This window comes from Hyperolius riggenbachi, chromosome 3 (genome assembly GCF_040937935.1).
Source record: "Hyperolius riggenbachi isolate aHypRig1 chromosome 3, aHypRig1.pri, whole genome shotgun sequence".
Classification (NCBI taxonomy): Eukaryota; Metazoa; Chordata; class Amphibia; order Anura; family Hyperoliidae; genus Hyperolius; species Hyperolius riggenbachi.
In genome coordinates, this window is record NC_090648.1 from 382,058,741 (window position 1) to 382,082,566 (window position 23,826).

Below are 23,826 nucleotides of genomic sequence, written 5' to 3' on the forward strand. Positions count from 1 at the left end.
GAGAACGCTCTATTAACCTCTAGCAGTATGCAGGAATCTGGGTCAGATCGGACTATCTGAGCCGGGTTCTCGCATACGGGTTATAAATGTATACTTCTATTAAACACAGGGTAGCGAGTTCAGGAGAATAGATAAGATTGTGTATGTTCAGCAACAGGTCATAACCGCTAAACGATTTGTAAAACGTTTAATAACAAAAATGCATTACATACAGTTATATACACCAATTAACATATACACACAGAGCTTAAAAATAAAAAGGAATAAAATCAGAAAATTCTTACTTAGTTAGCTGAGCAGTCCATTTGAAGAATGAAGAAAAATAGTCCAGTTTAAAAGTAGGCATTCAGCTTTAGAGTCCTTGAGCACTGCAGGCGCTGGCTCTCCTTAAGCGCCTGCATGAACGTTTCTGCTCGATGGAATTTGGAGAACTGGGCAGGTTTGGTCCCTCCCCACTTTTATAGGACCTGAGTTTTGGGGCTGTCACTACCTGGAAAGTAGGTGTGTTTAAGGCGGGTTTACCTCCTAATCAGCAGGTTGCCGCCCTCCAGACTCAGAGCAAGAAATGTACCGATTATTAATAATCTGTGTAACTCCGCCCCAGATTGGCGCATTGCAAATCCGAGACTATATTCATAAGCGGCTTGCGACCCTGTATCAAACGAGGCTATACATGCATATTCTATCGCCTGCGTTCTACACAGGCCGGATAAAGTGGTTTCTCTATTGATTCCTGATAGCCAGAAAATTATAATTCAGGTGAATGACAGAACTGTTTCCTAGGTATCAGGGAATGTAATTTTTGTCTTGCTGTGCCAAACCTATTTTGAATTATTAATAAATGAACATTCCCTTTGTTTGAGGCTATGAGCTTGGAGGGAATTTTTAAACTTACTGGTTCGAGCTGGTTTTTCTTTTGGGGGAAGATGAGCTGTGTAGCCAAATGGCTTCTCGGCAGGGGAGTTGGCCACTTGTGAAATTCTTTCCTGAAACAGGATGTGGGGGAAGGTTACTGTTGCTCTCAGTAAGAAGAGAGGAAAAAGGACATCTATTGTACATTTACACAAAACTGACAGTAATTGTGCACGACCATACGAAAATCGTTGGCGCTTGCGCACGACTTTCCGTAATGTTCGTCACATAGGAGCCCCAGGCTGAATAGCAGGAATGCCCTGTGGCTAAGTGACACCCAGAAGGTGGGTGTCACAAGCAGGACTGGAGACTAATCTTTAAATGGAGAGGGATAGCTCGCAAGGTCGGGCAGGCTAGGTCGGCAACACACGGGCAGATAAGGTACAGAGACAGAAGGCTGATTCGGTAACCAGGGACAGGCAGGGTTGGCAACAAGTAATCAGATATGCGTAGGTACCGAATCAGAAAGCAGAAGGATAGTCAGGAATGCAATAGGTCATAACAGATATCAAACAATGCCTAGTCTTGGGTGTGAGGTCCGTGGTCTCAATACCCTGGAACTAGTCTGAAGTATAACACAATGGTAACACAGTATCCCTAGTCTTGGGTGTGAGGTCCGTGGTCTCAACACCCTGGAACTAGTCTGAAGTGTAATACAACGGTAACACAGTATCCCTAGTCTTGGGTGTGAAGTCCGTGGTCTCAACACCCTGGAACTAGTCTGAGGTATAACACAATGGTAACACAGTATCCCTAGTCTTGGGTGTGAGGTCCGTGGTCTCAACACCCTGGAACTAGTCTGAAGTATAACACAATAGTAACACAGAAGTAATCTGGCTCAGTGTGAATTCCCAGGTCCTCATGGTTCTAACACACTGTGGGATCTGACTATGGTCTGAGTGCTTTCACGTAAGTGTTCGCAACGGCAGACAACTTGAGACTGACCAGCAATGACTATATATAGAGCGGCGCTCCCTGGCGCCACCCAGCACTGATCAACCAATAGCCGCCCGCTCTGAGATCAGCAGACCAACCTGGTCAGCTGATCCCTCTCCGTTTGCCATAAAGGTTCTGCCTCTCAGCGCACACGCACGTATTCCTCAATCCATGTGCACTAGAAGGCCCAGCCACATCAGACGCACGCCGCTGCGTGTAAACCGCTGAGCTGAATGCGGAACCAGCCGCCTCGCTGCCAGTCCGCGCGGCGGCTTTTCCGCAATCTATTACACAAAACAAATACTAATCAGATCTGAAACAAAAGCAAATCAGATCTGAAACAAAAGCAACACAAATCTGAAACAAAAGCAATACAAATCTGAAACAAAAGCAATACAAATCTGAAACAAAAGCAATACAAATCTGAAACAAAAGCAATACAAATCTGAAACAAAAGCAATACAAATCTGAAACAAATGCAAATCAGATCTGAAACAGATGCGAAAGCAAAACAGATCGTAACAAATGCTAGACAGATCTGAAACAAATGCTAGACAGATCTGAAACAAATGCAAGACAGCTCAGATCTGAAACAAATGCAAAGCAGGTCTGAAACAAAAGCAAATCAGATCTGAAACAAGTTTGAAACAAGGAACTCCTTGAAACTACCCAGAGATTCACTTCCTGAAAATTTCCATAGATTGTCAATCACCATCGTTGCAGTTCAGGCTTGACAAATCATCTTATTATAACCCTGGGGAAGCCTATTGCCGCAATGGCAACAATTCACCTTCACCTCCTGCTTTGCACCCACTGCTAGATTGCATGGACACAGAGGACAAGAGAAAGTATAAACTTATACCAGGGAAAAAATCACTCTAAAAATCAACCATGTGAGTGCACATCCCTGCAACAATTGTCAGTCTCTTCAGCTAGCATAGGTTTACTGCAGGCCTGACCAATCAAATGGGAAGCAAATTACTCCTTGCAACTATCATTACCCTGAAAGTTTCCATTAGTTTACTAGATTATAGAGGAAAAGAGAGAGGGTAAAACACACAGGGGGAAATCACACTCTAGTCTAATCTGAACTATATGAGTGAATATCCCTGCTGCTGGAACAAGCTGGGAAGCTCATGTCTGTGATCCCATCTTTCCAGCCTAGGGGAGAACGTCAGGAACAGCACCATTTCTTATGCTGGCTAGTTCTCCTATATTGGACTCCCCCCACCAGCACCAGCCTCCCGACCATCGCTTGTGGCCCAGGGATTTTATGCATGAGCAGTGCTGCCAAGAGGACACCAATCAGGCAAAATAAACTCAGCAGCTATTCCTCTTTGGTGTTTCCAGGATGGAAACCAAGTTACAACTGAGGAGCCAGGGGAGGGTGCTTGATAACCCTCATATAGCCGGTATAAAGACATAACAGAAGACACATACCAGAGAGGGAGTGGAGCTTGTCTCCTCAGAACCCTGGGGGCAAGAGCCTGCAGACGATTCCATGGTCAGCATACACAAGACTGACCAGGATGCACAACCCTTGAATAGGTCACCTGAAGGTTTCCGCCCAATCATAATGAAAAGGTTTGCTTTACCTTAGAAATCCACCGCAATACCGAGCAGACTAGCTCAATCAGCCGCTAAATATCCGCTGGGATGCACGCCAAGCCATGGAACGCACTCTACTTCCTCCTCGGTCACGTAATGTGGAAGTCACATGTCCCCCTGCGTGCGTCCTCCGGCGTGTAACACAGACTGGGGGAGAAGCCGATGCAGACAGCAGGCACCCCCGCTGGCTCGCCTGACCAGCGCTGACACAGGGGACACTTGTATGCCGCAGCTCCTGAAATCTATCATGGTTGGCCAGCTCTCCCCCCACAACCAGCATCCTGCTGGACAGGAAAACAACTGATGAGGGTAAGGGAATGCTGCCTTATGTACTATGCCTGCCTAATCAATTATGTTAATTCTTTTAACTAGCATCCTAGAAAAAATCTTATGAGGTAATGAATTGTATGTGTAATACGGATAATTAATAGAACATTAGTAGCAAAGAAGAGTCTCATTTTTGTTTAGTTACATAGCTTTTTTTTTTTTTTTTTTTAAATAACACTGCATCATTCTCTAATATTTGCAGTTTACAAACTACACTCTGCATTTTAATCTATGAAACAGAGCAGAGCTAATGACCTTTTGAACTTTTCTGCAGTAAAAGCTTATCTGAAGTTGTATTTCACTGTTTCTTTGATGTATAAGTGCTTCAGAAAATAGCACTTCTCTCTGACTAAATTAGTCGGAGAGATCAGAGAAGCTCTTTTGCATAGATAAGTAATGTTTCTTAACTCTTTGTGTACTGGAAACAATATGACTCATATCTTTGCTATTTTTGTTCTATTTCTTAGCTGTACTACACATACAATTAATTATATCATAAGTATATTTTCACTTTAGATTGCCTTTAAAGAAAAACATTTCTTTGTTACTGATACAAATCCTGAAGTAAATCTGCAGTGTCTTCTTCCTGCTTTCATGGAAGCAGACATAGGGTTAACATCTTGTTTACAAATTAGCTGCTCTACTGAGGCAGCCAGCTGACACATCAAATTACATTTGTGATTAATTACAGATGAGGGGGAATTAGACAGGCTGAAACTGGTCAGAGGATGAAGCCTAACCCCCAACACTTCCTAACTGTATGAAAGCATGGCTAGCTTGCTTTGGCATCTCAGGATTATCCACTCATATGCAAAAGCTGGGACCTGTGCTCAGGGCGTTAATAGCGATATACATACCTTCATTCTCCAGCAGTCATTTGTCTATGCATTGGGACAGAGAGCAGAGCAATGAAGATTGGTATTTACCTACAAACTTATGATCATCTGTTCTATGTGCAGCTGCTAGTCGAAAGAAAAAAACCACAAAGTCCTTGCGCTCTTACTATGAAGATATGACCCCTTCAATGAATCCTTGGTCGCTTCTGCAATATACACTGTATCCTGGAACAACTTCACCAATGGGTACAAGAGCAAATCTAAAGAAAACAGGAGCGCCCCATAGTGTATTACTAAGGATACCAGTTTATTCACATTAAAGGTTCTACTTGCATAGATATGATTAAAAATCGCTTGTAAGTGGTAAGGCACATCCGCTGTAAGCCCGGGGGGATGGATCCACACGCGCTGTGCGGTCTCCAGTGGCTTCGCTGCAGGCCACAGCACGTGTGGATCCATCCCCCCGGGCTTACAGCGGATGTGCCTTACCACTTACAAGTGATTTTTTGTGTATCTTCTGTTATGCTGCTGGCTTAGACTGTCTTTGCTGCTTTGCTATGCTTAATTGTGGAGGTCTGCGATTGGGACTTTGTCCACAAAATGTCTGAGGACCCTGCTTTAATTCTTCCAAGTCTGTTTATCCTGCATGGACTGGCATCTCATCCTATCACCTTTGTCTTTTGTTATCTGCCAGGCATCTGAGACTGCACACGGGAACATTCCTTGAAGCTATTGTCAGTTTAAACTACATTTACATCCTACATACTGCTACCTGGCTTACCATACATGTCATCCATTATTATAATCAGAAATCTGCAATTGGGACTGCTGTTGTCTTGTTGCAAACTAGCTGTTGCTACCATTCCGAACTTTTTAAGTGGACACCAGCATATGTTTCGCTCGTTTGGATTCCATATTAGCTAATTGCACGCACAGCCCTGTGCGTATGCAAATATTTGCATGTATCTTTCCTAAATCCAAATTGCCTATATGCTTGAAGTGTTGGGAGGTTATATGTTCAGCGTGTTTGCTCTGGCATTCACGTATTACTGCCATTTATACTTTTTTGATACCAATACATTTTTGAGTCGTTTATACCTGTTCGCACTCTTTTGAATACGTTGGGGTTGGACTCGGGTACATACAACGCCATTTTCCCCTTTTCTCCCTCTTACCCTTCTTTATCATAAACTCTCTAAATACATTCAGGGTGCATTTCTCAGTTTTCCTTCTGTTCTGTGTGAGAGTTAAGGTCCACTCTAAAAATGCGGTGAATTCTCCTTGTTCTGTTTACAGTGCAGAAAACTGGACTAGTACAATCAGTACACAGGGAAAAAAAACGGAACTGAAGAAACTTGAAGTGAACCTTAAGTCAGGGGAAAAAAATGAGTTTAACTCACCTGGGGCTTCCCTCAGCCCCCTGCAGCTGATCGGTGCCTTCGCAGCCCCGCTTCCTTGTGGCAAGGAAGGCCGCAATAGCAGTATAGGGTGCGAGTGATTCTTCGCGTTCCCAGCCTGTCGGCCGGTGACGGCGAAACCGGAAGTAGCCGCCGGCGGGTCCAGGAGCATCAGAGCGGGGCTGCAAGGGCACCGATCAGCTGCAGGGGGCTGAGGGAAGCCCCAGATGAGTTAAACTCATTTTTTTCCCGTCTGAAGGTTTACCACTTGATGACCCAGCCTTTACCCCCCCCCCCCCCTTAAGGACCAGTGCTGTTTTCGCTGATCTGTGCTGGGTGGGCTCTACAGCCGCCAGCACAGATCAAACACCAAGCAGAGCGACCAGATAGCCCCCTTTTTTCCCCACTAGGGAGATGATGTGCTGGGGGGGTCTGATCGCTCCTGCCTGCGTGTGGCTGGCAGGGGGCACCTCAAAGCCCCCTCCACCGCAGGATTCCCCCTCTCCCTCTTCTCCCTCCCTGCCCCGGAGATCAGAGGCTGCACAGGAACGGATCTGTCCTGTGCAGCCTCTAACAGGCTCCTGCCTGTCATGTGATAGCGATCCCCGGCCGCTGATTGGCCGGGGATCGCTGATCTGGTACAACGCTGCTACTGTTAGCAGCGTTGTACAACTGTAAACAAAGCGGATTATTTCCGCTTGTGTTTACATTTAGCCTGCGAGCCGCCATCGGCGGCCTGCAGGCTATTCACGGAGCCCCCGCCGTGAATTGACAGGAAGCAGCCGCTCACGCGAGCGGCTGCTTCCTGATTAATTAGCCTGCAGCCGGCGACGCATATCTGCGTCGCTGGTCCTGCAGCTGCCACTTTGCCGACGCGCGTTATGAGTGCGCGGTCGGCAAGTGGTTAAAGAGGAGCTGTCAGCCATACTATTTCAGAATCCCCCCCCCCCCAATATATAAGTAGATAAATACTTGCTCTACTTGCATAACATATGTATTGCACTGTCCACATTTGATTTTAGTGATTTTTCTACAGTAAAAAAAATCCTTCATTGCATTTCCCATTTTCAGTGTGGCTATTTTGAACCAATTTTTTTTTTTTCAAAACATTTTTATTAAGGCTTTTTTTTTTTTCTCCAGATTACAAAGAGACAGTGGAACTGTATAAGCATATTCACATTCTATAAATTGTGCAGAAAACAGAAGTTCCAAATCCCTTGCCCTTCCCTCCCTAACCCCCCCCCCACGAAACCCTCCCAGGGGTACACTGTGTCGCAATTACTACTGCCTTACTCCTAATAGTCAGACTATGGTGAAATACAAAAACATTCCTAGGTCCGGATCTTGAGTTGGCCTAGCGTGCCTCCAATATCTTCCAGGCAGTACCACGAGGTATAGATGAAGTCTCTTATTAATGCTGAGATTTGCTGAGAGCTGAATTGGTGACCGATAAAGTTCCTCCATACCTTGAAAAATGTGTTTGTTTTTAGTTCTTTAGATTGAAGGGTATTTAGTCTCTCCATATGGAAAATGTATAAAAGCGCCTGCTTCAAAGCCGTTAGACCTGGAGGGGAAGAATCAAGCCATTTGCATAGAATCACTCTTCTGGCTGCTACCATTATAATATGACACATAAGGGAAGGGCTCTCCTGCGTCAACTTAGAAGAAGTAAGAAAATAATTAAATAACATGAGCAATTGTGACTTTAATAATTTTTTTTACATATCTTGCTCGTATATTTAAGTACCATATCCCAAAAAGCCTGGATTCTAGGACATTCCCACATACAGTGTATTAGATCAGCATCGGCTAGGCCACATTTCGGGCAGTTTGGGTTGTAGCCAGGGGGGGTTATCTTGTATTTAATGTTAAATGCATATTTGCCTCTATGGATGAAGAGCAAATGAGACGATCTCCACTTTTCATCCCTAATGATTTTTCTAACCATCATGTTACCCTCAAGGATCTGTGTCCCCACCCCTTCTTCGCCCAATATCTGTTCCCACTTTTTCATGGCGTTCGATGCTATGTTGAGGTTTGACAGATCTCTAATTGCTGCATATAGTTCTGCTAGTGAGATATGCTTAATAGCTGGTTTTAGTATGGCATCAAACTTTGTAGGAGTCATAATAGAGGATTCTGATCGCAGAACTGCGGCTGACATAGATCTCACCTGAGCATAGGTTAAAAAGTCCCCTGCAGGTAAGTTATAGTTCTGTCTCAGTTCAGCAAAAGAAATCCACTTCCCTTCTTTTACGTTAAACATATGGCCCAAGGATTTGATCCCTTTCTCGTCCCATTTTGCAAAGGCTTTTTGTTGGATACTAGAAGGAAAATTAGGATTGCCCCAGATTGGGAGGTATTTGGATATTTTATATGGAAGAAGGCATTTCTTTCTAACCGCTTTCCAAGCTGCAATAGTATCTCTAAAGATAGCGTTCTGTTTTAGTCTCAGGGGGAGGTTCTTAAGAGAGGCATGCAAGAGTCCAGTCAGTGACCAGGGGAGCGCCTGCTCTTGTTCTAATTTTGTGTTTGAGTATTGTTCGCTTGAAGTGATCCAATCATGTGAATGGCGAAGCATGGCTGCTAAATTGTATTCCCTGATGGAAGGAAGGTTGAGCCCGCCTAATAGTTTAGGCAAGGACAGTTTGGCTCTTGAAATCCTAGGTTTCTTAGAGTTCCAGATAAATTTTGACCAGGCTGTGTTGAGCGCCATTACATCTTTGTGTTTCAGGAGGAGTGGGAGCGTCTGCAAGGGGTACAACAGTCTTCCCATGGATACCATTTTTATCAAGGCCACTCTGCCTGCAAAGCCTATTGGAAAATTTTGCCATTTCTCTAGCTGAAGAATAATGTTTTGGATTAATGGGGTAAAATTTAGAGAATATAGTTGGGTTGGGTCTCTACTTATTGTTATTCCCAAGTACTTAATTTTTGTCGTGTTTAGCTTTACTCCCAATTGTGTCCAAAGGGTTGTGTTCGCTCTGGAAGACAAAGGAAGGAGTTCACTCTTTTCTAGATTAATCACAAACCCTGACAGGTCACCCACTTCTTTAATTGTTTGCATTGCTAAAGGGACTTGGGTGAGTGGGTCGGACATAAAAAGGAGGATGTCGTCTGCAAATAGTGCCTGTTGGACCTTTTTGTCCCCCACCTCTATTCCCCTGAGTTTGGCTCTCAGGAGAATGGCTAGTGGTTCCAATGCAAGATTAAAAAGTAGTGGGGAAAGTGGGCATCCCTGCCTCGTCCCCCTTTTTAAAGCAATAGTTTTTGACAGTAAGCCTGGCATGGAAATCTGGGCCTGTGGGTTACAATATATGGCTTTCAAGGCATTGAGAAAGTGGCCTTTAAAATTTTGCTGACCTAGGACCCCAAATAGCCAATCCCACTCCACCTGATCAAATGCTTTTTCCGCATCTATACTTAAAAGTGCTGCTGATTTATGCGTTATGGGATATGCTCTTACTTGTTCCAGTATAGTAATAACTTCTCTAATGTTGGTCACCGCTGCTCTATGTCTGACAAACCCCACTTGGTTTGGGTGCATTAGCCTAGGCATAATATCCGCCAGTCTATTGGCTAGGATTTTCGAGAGAAGTTTTACGTCTAGATCTATGAGAGAGATAGGTCGGAAAGAGGAGACTTGTTCTGGGTCCTTTCCCTCCTTGGGAATCAGCTTGATGTGAGCCAAATGTCCCGTGGAGGGATAGTTTCCCGTGTGAATTATTTTATTGTAGACTGTGACTAGTGTTGGCGCAATTTCTTCCTTTAAAATTTTGAAATATTCAGAGGACAGTCCATCAGGACCTGGGGCCTTTCCTAGTGCTAAGGAAGTGATTGCCGTCTTAATCTCCCCTAGGTTAATATCTGCGTTTAATGATTCCTGTTCCTCTTCTGTCCATTTTTTTAAGGGGATTTTCTGTAAAAAGGTCTGAATGTTTGTCACTTGGGGATTTTTAGAGGAGTAAAGTTGCTGATAGAAATCTGCAAATAGGTTGCATACTGATGAGGGATGGTGAGCAAGCACTCCCCTTGTGTCCCTAACTGCTATTGGTTTTGAATTGAAGAAAGTTTTTTTTGTTAGAGAGGCTAATAGCCTTCCAACTTTTTCCCCATGTTTGTAGTACTGAAGATTTATATACGGTCTGTGAGTTTCCTCTCGTACTCTAAGCCAGGTATCGCAGTTCAGTTTAGTAGTAACCCAGTTCTTCCTGTTTGCCTCAGAGGGATTAGATCTGTATTTAGTGTATGCCTGTCTCACCTTCAGTACTGCTTCTGCATAATTTTTATTTGCTTCTAGTTTTTTCTTTTTTAAATATCCCATAATTTTACCTCTAATAACTGCTTTGGAAGCTTCCCAAAATAAGATGGGATTATCTCTATGCTGGGAGTTGTCACTTTGATATTCTAGCCACCAGTTTTTAATTAAGTTAATTAAGTTTTCATCTGTGTATAGATGAGAAGGAAAGCGCCAAATGAAATTATTACCTTTTGGCATCGAGTCATGTAATTCAATGGCTACTGGTGCATGATCAGAGATAATCATGTCCTGTATGGTTGCTTCTAAAAGTCTAGGTTCAAGCCTGTCCCGAACAAAAATAACATCTATACGTGAATGCGTCTTATGCCTATGGGAGAAATGAGAATATTCTCTTGAGGCAGGATGTAAAAAACGCCAGGTATCAATCACACTGGTGGCTTCGATCAAAGTGGCTAACCTTCTGTCATGTGACCTTGTATGAGGGCTGGCTCCTGATCTATCTTCCTTGGCTTCCACCACTGAGTTCATGTCTCCTCCTACTATTAAATTAGGATGCGTGATCTTTGACAATTTTGAAATTAAAGAGTCAAAAAAAAGCTGGTTTTGCTCATTAGGGGCATAGACATTCCAAATGTGAAACATTTCGTTGTGAACCTTCAATACTAATGATAGCCATCTGCCATGCGGATCTGCGTCAGAATGTAAGACCTCTGCCTTAAAATTTCTGTTACGGAGTATCAAAACTCCTGCTTTTTTATGAGCTGCAGGGGCTCCATATACCTCTCCTACCCATTTTTTCCTCATATACTGAAATTGGTGCTGTGTTAGATGCGTCTCCTGAAGGAGGCATATGTCAGGAGCTAACTTTTTTAGATGGTTCAAAATGCGTGATCCTTTGCCTGCTGACTGCAGGCCTTTTACGTTCCATGATATAAGTCTCATCTGATGACAGATTCCGCATGGCATATAACTTTTGGGATTACACCATAAGCATACATAGAGGTTATCTTACTAAATAATGGTCGACACAGTGTACCTCCGTTCCCACCCCCCATCCCCTGAACCCGTTCCCCCATAACCTGTTCCTCCAACATGAGGAAATGAAGAATGTTAGTTGTATACCCAAATAACGCTTTCAGGGAAAAAGTACATTTCCCGTACATGGACTTCCTTTTTTTCCCGATGGTGACTCTTTCCACCTAGCTCCGAGACAGTCACGCTTACTAACCAGGCCTTGCTATATGAATTTTTGCTCTTTTGGAAGGCTACATAGGAGATCAACAGTCCCTTTTAAGCAGGACCTTCTCTGGAAGGGGATGTTTGCCTCTCGGGTGAGGAGCGTAATGAGATCTGTGCGTTGAGGAGGTAGTGTTGCACGTCTTCAGGCGAGATAAAGTTGCGCTGTTTTCCATCTGACTCCATAATCCTCAGTGTAGCAGGATATAGTAGCATGAATTTTATTCCCCTGGCAGCTAGAGTATTGCATGAGGATACAAAGGCCTGCCTTTTTTTTGACACTTCAGCCGAGTAATCGTTGAAGAGGCGCAAATGACAGTTTTGTATTTCAAGTTGGTCACCGTTGCGGTAGGCAGCCATTAGTTTTGTTTTATCTGCAAAGTCTAACTAGCGTACCATCACCATACATGGCATATTGCGGGCTTGCTTTTTGCGTATAGGCCCCACTCTATGTGCACGCTCCACTTTTAACGGGGCTTCTAGGCCTAAAGTTGCAGGGATATCTCTAGCACAAATATCAAACAGTTGAGCGTCAGTGATTTCTTCCGATAGGCCAACTATTCTGATGTTGTTACGCCTGGATCGATTTTCCAGGTCCTCGATTCTATTGTGAGCTAGAGCGTTGTCTCTGAGCAGGGTTTCTATCTTGAGGTTGGCAGCGTGTAAGTCATCCTCACAGCTTCCCACTCTCTGCTCAGCATCTTTAATTCTTTTAGCTTGTTGTTGCATGTCTTTTTTAATGCCCTGCAGAGCTTGTTTAATAGTGTCCTGTATGGTGGCTTGTATGTCAGGTGCTAATGCTTTGCCTACCTCTTCTGCCAGTTTTCTATAGTCGATCTGCAGGCTGTGTTTTGTGCCTCCTCTCCGCGATCCTACTTCTGACTCCCCGTCCGAGCTGGAGCAGCGAGACTGCGCCTCCTCCTCCATATTCTGTAGCGTGGCCTTCCGTGCAGATTTCCTGCCCGCCATCTTGGGAGTGTCCTCTCTGCGGGATTTCGATTTCTGACCCAAGCGCGTCAGGTAGCGGTCCATACGTCGCACCGCTCGCTTCTTTGGCGCTGGCTTACTCCCCGGGTGTGTTTGCGGGAGGTTTCGGCGGGCAATCGCTGGGTAGCAGGCTGGGAAGCGCAACCGTCCGCCGGAGCTCTACTATTCCTCCACCACCATGCGGGCGCCGGAACCGGAAGTCTTGAACCAATTCTGATGTCATTTCCTCCCTTACTCTCCTCTGCCTGATTTGCCCGCCCTTCACTATAGAAAGCGCATTGTCTCAGCATAAGAAATATTGGCCAGAGAGGAACAGAGGTGTGGAAGGGGAAAACAGGAGAAAAAGAGGCTTCAGCCAATCAGGCTGCATTAGTTAAATCTGAGGGGAAATAAAGCAAAAAAGGACAACCCAGCATGCCCTGCAACTTCCTTTTTGCGTACCAAATTTTGTGTATTACCAAATAAAAGTCAGGTAAGCTGGGGAATAATCATTTGTCAACAAGAAAAATAATAGAGATTTTAACTTTTGGATTGCCTGGTTAGCGTCCTTATTACTTGTTTACCAGATAAAAATTGAAGTATTGATTTTTTATTTTATGCCAGACAGTTACTCTTTAATGAAGTCGGCATGTATGTTAATAATGTCATATTTATTTTAAATCTGTATTAAAGGGATACTGTAGGGGGGGTCGGGGGAAAATGAGTTGAAGTTACCCGGGGCTTCTAATGGTCCCCCGCAGGCATCCTGTGCCCGTGCAGCCACTCACCGATGCTCCGGCCCCGCCTCCGGTTCACTTCTGGAATTTCAGACTTCAAAGTCTGAAAACCACTGCGCCTGCGTTGCCGTGTCCTCGCTTCCCCTGAGCGCCGTGTCCTCACTTCACCTGGAACACACGGCGCAGGCACAGACCCTACTGGGTCTGCGCAGTATGCTACTGGTGACATCAGCAAGAGCGAGGACACGGCAACGCAGGCGCAGTGGTTTTCAGACTTTAAAGTCTGAAATTCCAGAAGTGTACCAGAGGCGGTGCCGGAGCATCGGTGTAATGTGCAGGGCTGCCGCAGATGTATCTAGCAGTATGATTTTTAGGGTCTAAAAGTGAAGAAATTGCACCGTTTTCAGACACTGAAATCCAGAAAATGTCAATCAGGTTAACAACAATTTTTGAAACAAACACGATGCGACCATGAAATGCCAGTAAAATCACACTGAAGGATGCCACATGCTTTTCTGCTCGGTAGCAGGAAAGAATTTGGCATCGCCTAAACAAGCCACCAATCACAAGCCCGGAAGGATCCCATGTGAATCAGCACTTATTTCTTAAGGGACAATAAACAGGGGAGGAGGTGCCCAAAATGAAATTAAAGAGGTATTCTTACCACTTCAGATGATTAACACCAATGTGGTAGCAAAAGATTTTATTCAAGCACGGTTGTAAAGATAACATGTTTCGAGGTTTTCTAGTCCAACTAGAGAGGCGCCCACGCTCCACAAACAATAATAAGACACTTGCTTTTATAGATTGACCTGAGGAAGCGGGTAAGAGCATGTGAAACATGTTGTAATACTTACAATCGTGCTTGAATAAAATCTTTTCCTAAAACATCAGTGTTATTCATCTGGAGGGGCAAGATTACCTCTCTTTAGGGCTGGTTCACACGGGCTTCTGCTGAGCTTTCGCTTGCCGCCGCGTTTAAACGCCATCGTTTAAAAGCTGGCTTTTGAAGGCTTTTGGGAAGCGTTCAAGGCTAGCAGTTCTGGTCTCTGCTATTGTTTCCTGGCGTTTACCGCCTCTGAAAGCAACATGTTGCTTTTGAGACTAGACGCAACGCCGGGATCTACCGCCATGCTTTCATGAAAGCCTGCAAAAGCCAGCTCTAAACGCTCCTATTCACTTGAATGAGACGGCGGTACATCCCAAAAACCGCAGAAACGCTGTGTAAACGCCACAAAAACGCCCATTTGAACCAGCCCTTAATTTCATGTTGGGCTCCTCCACCCCTTTTTGTCTGGTTACTAACTCCTCCATTGGATGGGGTTAGCTCCCCATAGGCTTATCTGGTGGTTGCAGGAAAGGCAACCCACCTTTGCGAGTATTAGTGCTTTACAATATATACCACCCTCAATTACCTTCTCATTCACTCTTAAGGCTCATACACACGCTCAACAAGGCTTTTAAATGCACAATTATTAATCAACTTTTGTTGTTAAAACAAACCAAAAACGATGTTTGCTATTGTTAAAACAACTGATAAGATACAGCTCAAGTCAATCCAACTGTTGGATTGACTTGAGCTGTGTCTAATCAGTTTGAACAATCGCGAACAACTTTTTTGGTTTGCTTCAACAACAAAAGTTGTTTGATAATTGTGCATTTAAAAGACTTTTGTTGAGCGTGTGTATGAACCTCTAGGGCTTGTTCACCTTATCAACACAGTTGGCTATGTATTGTACTGCATCACATTACTGGTATGCACAATACCTAATTTACTGAAGTGATAGCACACGAAAACTAGTGCTGCTGTGCTTATCAGTATTGCATCATATCACATCACATACATGTGAATGGAGCCACTGAAAGAGGAACTGTCACAAAAATCTTAAAATTTAAAACACATACAAACGAGAAGGACATTTCTCCCAGAGTAAAATGAGCCATAAGTTACTTTTCTCCTATGTTGCTGTCACTTACAGTAGGTTGTAGAAATCTGACATTACCGACAGGTTTTGGGCTAGTCCATCTCTCTATAGGGGATTCTCAGCATGGCCTATATTCTTTATAAAGACATTCCCTGAAAAATATGTATACAAAGATGCTGGCCAGCCTCCCCGCACACTTTTTTGGCAGTTGGGACGGAGCAACTGCCATTCACTAAGTGCTTTTTAAAATAAAGAAAACCCTGAGAACCCCCCTATGAGAAGATGAGCTAGTCCAAAGTCGATAATGTCAGATTTTTACTAGTTACTGTAAGTGACAGCAACATAGGAGAAAAGTAATTTATAGCTCATTTTACTCTGGGAGAAATGTACTTATATGTACAGTGATGTGAAAAACTATTTGCCCCCTTCCTGATTTCTTATTCTTTTGCATGTTTGTCACACTTAACGGTTTTTGATGAGCAGAAACATTTAACTATTAGTCAAATATAACATAATTGAACACAAAATGCAGTTTTAAATGATGGTTTTTATTATTTAGTGAGAAAAAAACCTCAAAACCTACATGGCCCTGTGTGAAAAAGAAATTGTCCCCTGAACCTAATAACTGGTTGGGCCACCCTTAGCAGCAATAACTGCAATCAAGCATTTGCGATAACTTGCAACGAGTCTTTTACAGCGCTCTGGAGGAATTTTGGCCCACTCATCTTTGCAGAATTGTTGTAATTCAGCTTTATTTTAGGGTTTTCTAGCATGAACCGCCTTTTTAAGGTCATGCCAAAACATCTCAATAGGATTCAGGTCAGGACTTTGACTAGGCCACTCCAAAGTCTTCATTTTGTCTTTCTTCAGCCATTCAGAGGTGGATTTGCTGGTGTGCGTTGGGTCATTGTCCTGCTGCAGCACCCAAGATCGCGTCAGCTTGAGTTGACAAACAGATGGCTGGACATTCTCCTTCAGGATTTTTTGGTAGACAGTAGAATTCTTGGTTCCATCTATCACAGCAAGCCTTCCAGGTCCTGAAGCAGCAAAACAACCCCAGACCATCACACTACCACCACCATATTTTACTTTTGGTATGATGTTCTTTTGCTGAAATGCTGTGTTACTTCTACGCCAGATGTAACAGGACACGCACCCTCCAAAAAGTTCAACTTTTGCCTCGTCGGTCCACAAGGTGTTTTCCCAAAAGTCTTGGCAATCATTGAGATGTTTTTTAGCAAAATTGAGATGAGCCTTAATGTTCTTTTTGCTTAAAAGTGGTTTGCACCTTGGATATCTGCCATGCAGGCCGTTTTTGCCCAGTCTCTTTCTTATGGTGGAGTCGTGAACACTGACCTTAATTGAGGCAAGTGAGGCCTGCAGTTCTGTAGATGTTGTCCTGGGGTCATTTGTGGCCTCTCGGATGAGTTTTCTCTGCGCTCTTGGGGTTTGGTCGGCCGGCCACTCCTGGTAAGGTTGATCACTGTTCCATGTTTTTGCCATTTGTGGATAATGGCTCTCACTGTGGTTCGCTGGAGTCCCAAAGCTTTAGAAATGGCTTTATAACCTTTACCAGACTGATAGATCTCAATTACTTTTGTTCTCATTTGTTCCTGAATTTCTTTGGATCTTGGCATGTTGTCTAGCTTTTGAGGTGCTTTTCGTCTACTTCTCTGTGTCAGATAGCTCCTATTTAAGTTATTTCTTGATTGAAACAGGTGTGGCAGTAATCAGGCCTGGGGGATGACTACAGAAATTTAACTCAGGTGTGATAAACCACAGTTAAGTTATTTTTTTAAACAAGGGGGGCAATCACTTTTTCACACAGGGCCATGTAGATTTGGATTTTTTTTCTCACTAAATAATAAAAACCATCATTTAAAACTGCATTTTGTGTTCAATTATGCTATCTTTGACTAATAGTTAATGGGTTTTGATGAGCAGAAACATTTAAGTGTGACAAACATGCAAAAGAATAAGAAATCAGGAAGGGGGCAAATAGTTTTTCACATCACTGTATGTGTTTTAAATTTTAAGTTTTTCGCGACAGTTCCTCTTTAAGTACAATGGCTTCTGTATAACCAAGGTTACTGAAAGCAGTAACAAATATAGTATAAACAAAACCTTAAAACTTAAGAAAAACAAAAGTTTGCTTTCCTAAAACAGAAAGAAGTTGCGATAATTCAGGTTGGAGTGAGCTTGAGATGTCTCCCAGAGCAACACTGCTGAATATATGCAAATTAACCATTGTACTTAGAAGCTAAACACACCTCCAGAACCGCTGGAATGCAATGATGTGTCAGCTTGTTAATTTGTACAGAGCCATAATAATCCAACATGTATACAGACTGTTTCGGATTGTTTGATCCTCATCAGTGCATGGCATGAATTAATTTGGCTCTATGGAGTAGGGCTTGTGAATCCAAGAGGCACAGACTAACCAGCAAGCTCATGGTGACCCAGAACTCATTGGAGTGTGTAAGGGACTACAATGGTCCTAAAAGCCCCCTTACTAAGATGTTAAGAAAAACAAAAGTTTGCTTTCCTAAGACAGAAAGAATTTGCGATAAGGGGGCTTTTAGGACCATTGTAGTTCCTTACACACTCCAATGAGTTCTGGGTCACCATGAGCTTGCTGGTTAGTCTGTGCCTCTTAAAACTTAAGGGGGCCCATACACTGTTCGATTTCAGCCATCGATTGATCGATTATATCTAATCTATCGATCGATTTGCAGCCAATTTTGATCGATTTCAATAGATTTGATCTGACAGGATGGAAAATCTAGGTCGATCTGCTGCTGGCAGCAGATCAATGTCCCATAGAGTTGCATTGGATCTAATGGTTCAATAATGCATTTAGATCAATTTTCAATAGATTTCATTCCAAAATCTATTGGAAATCTGTTCCTAGTGTGTGGCACACATCAAATAGATTCCTGTCAGATTCAACTTGACAGGCATCTGACAGTAATCTACCTGATGGTCAAATCTGCTGCAAATCTATAAGTGTATGGCCACCTTTAGAGGCATAGAGTGGATGCTTCATATGCATGTCAGAGGTACAGGGAATTTCAAAATATTCTTCTCATCTACCCTGCAGAATATCCATAGCTGGCTCTCAGCAAGAATCCAACAGCCGGATATTAAACAACATCAACATTTATTTGGCATGTTATAAAAGGAATGAGCTATGAACATTTGCATTTAAACTCTGGTATTTGGATCTACTTACATCATTGTGTGGACATTGTATAATGAATATACAATGGACATAATTACATTTATACACTCGTACCAGTAAAAGAGCCTTGTTATTGCTGCACAGATCCGCTTGTGGAAGAATGGCAGAATCCCAGGATGAGGTGGCAGTGATTGCAAGCACAGCGGAGTGACCCGCCCATGAAAATCCCCATCAGCAGAAAATGGCACATATTAAATATAAATATATATATATATATAGAGAGAGAGAGATTTTTTTTTTTACAAATTAAGTGTAAAATAATAGAACACAGTCTCTTAAAAGTCTGGTGAAGATGAAAACCGGTGAACAGTGTGTGGCAATTAACAAAAGCAGAGCAGATAATGTTCATGACATAAAGGAGAACTCCTCCGTCACCAAGCAGGAAAGTCTCACATTTCGGCTCTTCAACCTTCGTGTGCAAGAAAATAGTAGCAGCAAGCAGGAATCCAAATTCACATGGCAGCGATTCCAGATTTGGTTGGTTATAACTGTACAGTTGCACAATGTCCTCCCTTCGTGTAGTGTCTGGACTGAAATAAAATACGGTACAAGAACAGATATCACTCAATGCTGCCATCAAACAGGAGAAAACACAGTATAATGTTCTGAAATATAACATGACAGTTTTGCTTACATGTTTGTAACGCGTTGCCCAGCTACACGCACATAAAGTGGGATCCCTCTGTCAGCTGTGGCTGGGAAGCTGTCACTGGCAATGTTGTGGGGTCTTGAAGAGGTGACAGATTTGCACCTGAAAAACATGATCAGATGAAAGTGAATAAATTACCTGGATAGACAGACCACAATAATGTGACTGTCCTCCTACATCATCGCCAGGAACAGTGTGTCTGCTGTATTTTCAGAAACTTGTACGGAGCGATGTCACGGTGTTCTCCTACAACATCTGCAGGAACACTATCCCTGTATTATCAGGCAAGAGGTGTGTAGTGTCAGTTTTCTGCTTACCGGTTTATGGCACCTACGGGTACACTCTTCTCCTGTATTATCAGGCGTGAGGTGTGTAATGTCAGTATTCTGCTTCTATGGCACATATAGGCACAGTCTCTTGTCCCTACTCTTCACACTATTTCAGCAGTCAGCTCCTGTTAAAGTGGACCTGAACTCAGAACTCCTCTCTGCTCTAAAAGATACACAACAGAATAATAACCTTTAAACAAAAACATTTCTTTGTTACAGCTGATACAAATCCTAAAATAAATCTGCACAGTTTCTACTTCCTGATTCATAAAAGCCAGGGCCGGCCCGCTCATGAGGCGGGGTGAAACTTTTGCCTCAGGCGGCAAATTTCCAGGGGCGGCACCCGCCCGTCCGTGGGTGCGGGGAGCCGGCCCGCCGAGCTGGAGGGGTAGCTGGCAGGACGGGGGTATTGGGCCAGCGGCGGGGAGGGGGGTCGGACCCCCCCCCTCCCTCGCCTGGGTCCCCCGTCCTCCGCTCCCCTCTAGCCTCAATAGAAGCAGCCGTATGTGTAAGAGGCACGGGCAGGGAGACACTCACCTCCTCCTCGCTCCAGCGTGCGCTCCACTGACATCACTTCCTGCAGGACGCTGCAGGAAGTGACGTCAGTGGAGCGCACGCTGGGAAGAGGTGAGTGTCCTCCCCGCCCGTGCCTCTTACACATACGGCTGCTTCTATTTAGGCTGGAGGGGAGCGGAGGACGGGGGACCCAGGCAAGGGAGGGGGGGTCCGACCCCCCTCCCCGCCGCTGGCCCAATACCCCCGTCCTGCCAGCTACCCCTCCAGCTCGGCGGCCCCCCAGAGCGGGGGGGGAGGGGCGGCGGTGACAATTTTTAAAAAATTTGCCTCAGGCGGCAAAAAGTCTAGGGCCGGCCCTGATAAAAGCAGACATCTTGTTTACAGCCTGTACTTTCAAAATGGGCTTTTCTGCCATAGGCAGTTATGCGACATGCGAGAGATCAAATTACAAGTAGTGATTAGACACAGATGAGGGGGAGTTAGAAAGAGAGGCTAAACTCCTAAATACATACACAGGGTGCATTTCTGTTATGTTTTCCTTGTGTCCTGTGCAAGAGTTCAGGTCCACTTTAAGGTGTTCTCTAACCACACTTATAGGTGTAGAATACTTCTGTATTATCAGAGACACGCCATGATGGGTGTCACGTTACTGTGTGGTTAGTCTCTGTTAAGGTGGCCATACACTTAAAAATTTGCAGCAGATTTGACCATCAGATAGATTTCTGTCAGATGCCTGTTAAGTCAAATCTGACAGGAATCTGATGTGTGCCACACACTAGGAATAGATTTCCAATAGATTTCAGAATGAACTCTATTGGAAATCTATCAATGCACAAATAACATAAGTGTATTGGCAACAAGAGACCAAACCGGTCAAAAGAAATACAGCATAATGGTATATGTCAGCAAAACATGAAGTAGGGGAACCCCTGAAACAGCCGCTGTCAGGGTATACCATTCATGTTGTAACTGCACAATTGTTTGACTGTATCCCTTGCTACCTTACCACTTGTATGTACTGCATTCATGTTTAAAACTGTGCTTGTGTTTTTTCATTGCTGCTCTTAAAGGGATACTGCTTGTGCAGCCATTTACTTCATGTTTTGCTGACATATACCATTATGCTGTATTTCTTTGGACCGGTTTGGTCTCTTGTTGCCAATACACTTACCGTATTTTTCGCCGTATAAGACGCTCCGGCATATAAGACGCACCCAGATTTAGAAGGCAAAAATCAGGAAAAAAAAGAAAAAACTAAACCTTGGTGCGTCTATGATGCAGGGGCGTCTTATGGACTTTTCACCCCCCAGTTACTCTACATACTATTACACTGACCACATAAGGGGACAGTGTAAGGATTGCCTATTCCCATGTTGCCTGCCTGTGTTCCCCTATGTGATCAGTGTAGGGATTGGCTGTTCCTGTGTCCCCCTGTGCCTGCTGTTTCCCCCTGTGCCTGTCATGTCCTCCTGTGCCAACCATGCCCTTCTGTGCCAGCCATGTCCCCGTCAGTGTCCCTGTGCCAGGCATGTCCCCCTGTCAGTGTCCCTGTGCCAGCCATGTCCCCCTGTCAGTGTCCCTGTGGCAGCCATGCCCCCCTGTCAGTGTCCCTGTGCCAGGCATGTCCCCCTGTCAGTATCCCTGTGGCAGCCATGCCCCCCTGTCAGTGTCCCTGTGCCAGCCATGCCCCCCTGTCAGTGTCCCTGTGCCAGCCATGTCCCTCTGTCAGTATCCCTGTGGCAGCCATGCCCCCCTGTCAGTGTCCCTGTGCCAGCCATGCCCCCCTGTCAGTGTCCCTGTGCCGGCCATGTCCCCCTGTCCATATCCCCCTGTGCCAGCAGCGTAATTACAGTATATACGTTACCTGCTCCTGCCGCCGCGCTCCTGGCTCCAGTCCTGCTTCGGGTTCCTCTTCTGCCATCCACCGATGCCCGCTGCTACAGCCGCCGCGCTCCTGGCTCCAGTCCTGCTTCGGGATCCTCTTCTCCCATCTACCCCTGTTGCAGCCGCCGAACATCGCTGGCCGGTGAGTCCTAATTAGCCGCGCGGTGATTACGCAATCAGCACACGTGCGCCGGGGTCACGCATGCGTGACCCCGCATGCGTGACCCCGGTGCACGTGTACTGATTGCGTAATCACCGCGCGGCTAATTAGGACTCAACGGCCAGCGATGTTCGGCGGCTGCAACAGCGGTAGATGGGAGAAGAGGATCCCGAAGCAGGACTGGAGCCAGGAGCGCGGCGGCTGTAGCAGCAGGCATCGGTGGATGGCAGAAGAGGATCGCGAAGCAGGACTGGAGCCAGGAGCGCGGCGGCAGGAGCAGGTAACGTATATACCGCTTCCCTGCGCACCTCTGCATAACAAAATCTGTACCTTCGCCGCATAAGACGCACCCACTTTTCCCCAACAATTTTGGGGAAGAAAAAGTGCGTCTTATACGGCGAAAAATACGGTATGTTATTTGTGCACAGTGCATTATCTGCACTTGTTTGTATATAATCAGCTTTCGTGTTTACAATATAATTTTGATGAATCTCATGCTGGTGTACGAGTCCACATTATATATATATATATATATATATATATATATATATATATATATATATATATATATATATATTCTCTAGGGCTTTTTAGCCTAATTACAGACTCAGCACCCATTGCACTCAGTGCATTAATTAGCATACATAGGGTGTGCAGTACCTTCTTGTAAATATATTGGAAATCTATCTAAATGCATTATTGGACCATTATGCTAGGTACACGTCATACAATTTTCTGTAATGCTGGGAATACATTCACTGCTCGATTCTCTTATCTTCCACTCATTTTTCTTATCTTTTTTCCATTCACTTCTATGATAAATCGAGCGGAACAGAATCGAGCGGAGAATCGGACATGTCGGAATTTTATCATCGAAGGCATCTATCGGAACGGTTCTTCGCAAAAAACGTAACGTGTATTCCCAGCATTAGATTTTCTGTAAGATTTACCTGCCAGATAGATAATTTCCAACATGTTGGAAATGATCTATCTAACCGTCTGCCTAGCAATTAGGCATTGTTCTACTCAGCAGGAGATAACCATTAAGCCCCATCTACACGATACGATTCTTTGTGAAAATAGATTACAATTCTATTTACGATCCGATTAAATCCGACATGTCCGGTCGGGATTCGATTCGAATAAATTCGATTTGCCATTGTTTTGCAATGGCAAATCAAATTGAATCCCGATCGGACATGTCGGATTTGGTCAGCACACTGTTACACTGTTATCACCCACTTGAGCCAGAGGAAAACATGGACATTACCTTGCACATTCAGTTGTAACTACCAGCTGTTGACATTTAACTGACAGCAACTGGTATATTTCAGTTCTGACAAAATATTGTCAGAACTGGAAGGGATCACTGTAAGAAGAAAATGGTGAGCTTCTAAGACAGTGCTGTCCAACTGGCGGCCCGCGGGCCGCATCCAGCCCGCCAGGCCTCCAGCTGCGTCCCGCTCGTCTCCCTGAGTTGCAGGCATGGCTTCCGCTATAGGCGCCATGCCTGCAGCCTCATATCGTGCACTTTCCCGTGTCCCCGCTGGCGCTGGCTCAGCTCAGACCTCACAGATCACGGCGACTGAAGAGAGCAGAGTGCGCATGTGTAGTACCCGCATACATGGAGTAGTTCACATGCGGACGTGACATCATTAATCACTTCCGCATGTGAAGTTCCTCCGCGCGGGTGCTATGCGCACTCTGCTCTCTTCAGTCGCCGCGATCTGTGAGGTCTGAGCTGAGGCAGCGCCAGCGGGGACACAGGAGAGGACAGCGCTGATGAAAGGTAACGGGGACTGGACACCTCGCTATCTAACTTGGGGGGCACCTGTCACTATCTAGCTGGGGGGCACCTGTCACTATCTAACTTGGGGGGCACCTGTCACTATCTAGCTGGGGGGTA

The 23,826-nt window shown here is 44.7% G+C and overlaps 1 protein-coding gene and 1 long non-coding RNA gene across 10 annotated transcripts in view; one reads left to right on the forward strand and one right to left on the reverse strand.

Moving 5' to 3' along the window:
- Positions 1-18,938, forward strand: part of LOC137564053 (uncharacterized) — a 56,496-nt gene extending 37,558 nt beyond the window's left edge. Inside the window, exon 3 of the long non-coding RNA XR_011030500.1 lies at positions 18,242-18,938. This is a non-coding gene — a long non-coding RNA (uncharacterized lncRNA). The remainder of the gene's footprint in view (positions 1-18,241) is intronic.
- Positions 18,283-23,826, reverse strand: part of LOC137564051 (pleckstrin homology domain-containing family A member 5-like) — a 272,573-nt gene continuing 267,029 nt past the window's right edge. For all 9 annotated transcript variants that reach the window (XM_068277364.1, XM_068277357.1, XM_068277358.1 and 6 more), the window contains 2 exons: positions 19,017-19,133; positions 18,283-18,912 (listed from right to left, as the gene is read on the reverse strand). In XM_068277364.1, the coding sequence (XP_068133465.1) occupies positions 19,039-19,133 (95 nt within the window). In that variant the 3' untranslated portion in view covers positions 18,283-18,912; positions 19,017-19,038. The remainder of the gene's footprint in view (positions 18,913-19,016; positions 19,134-23,826) is intronic.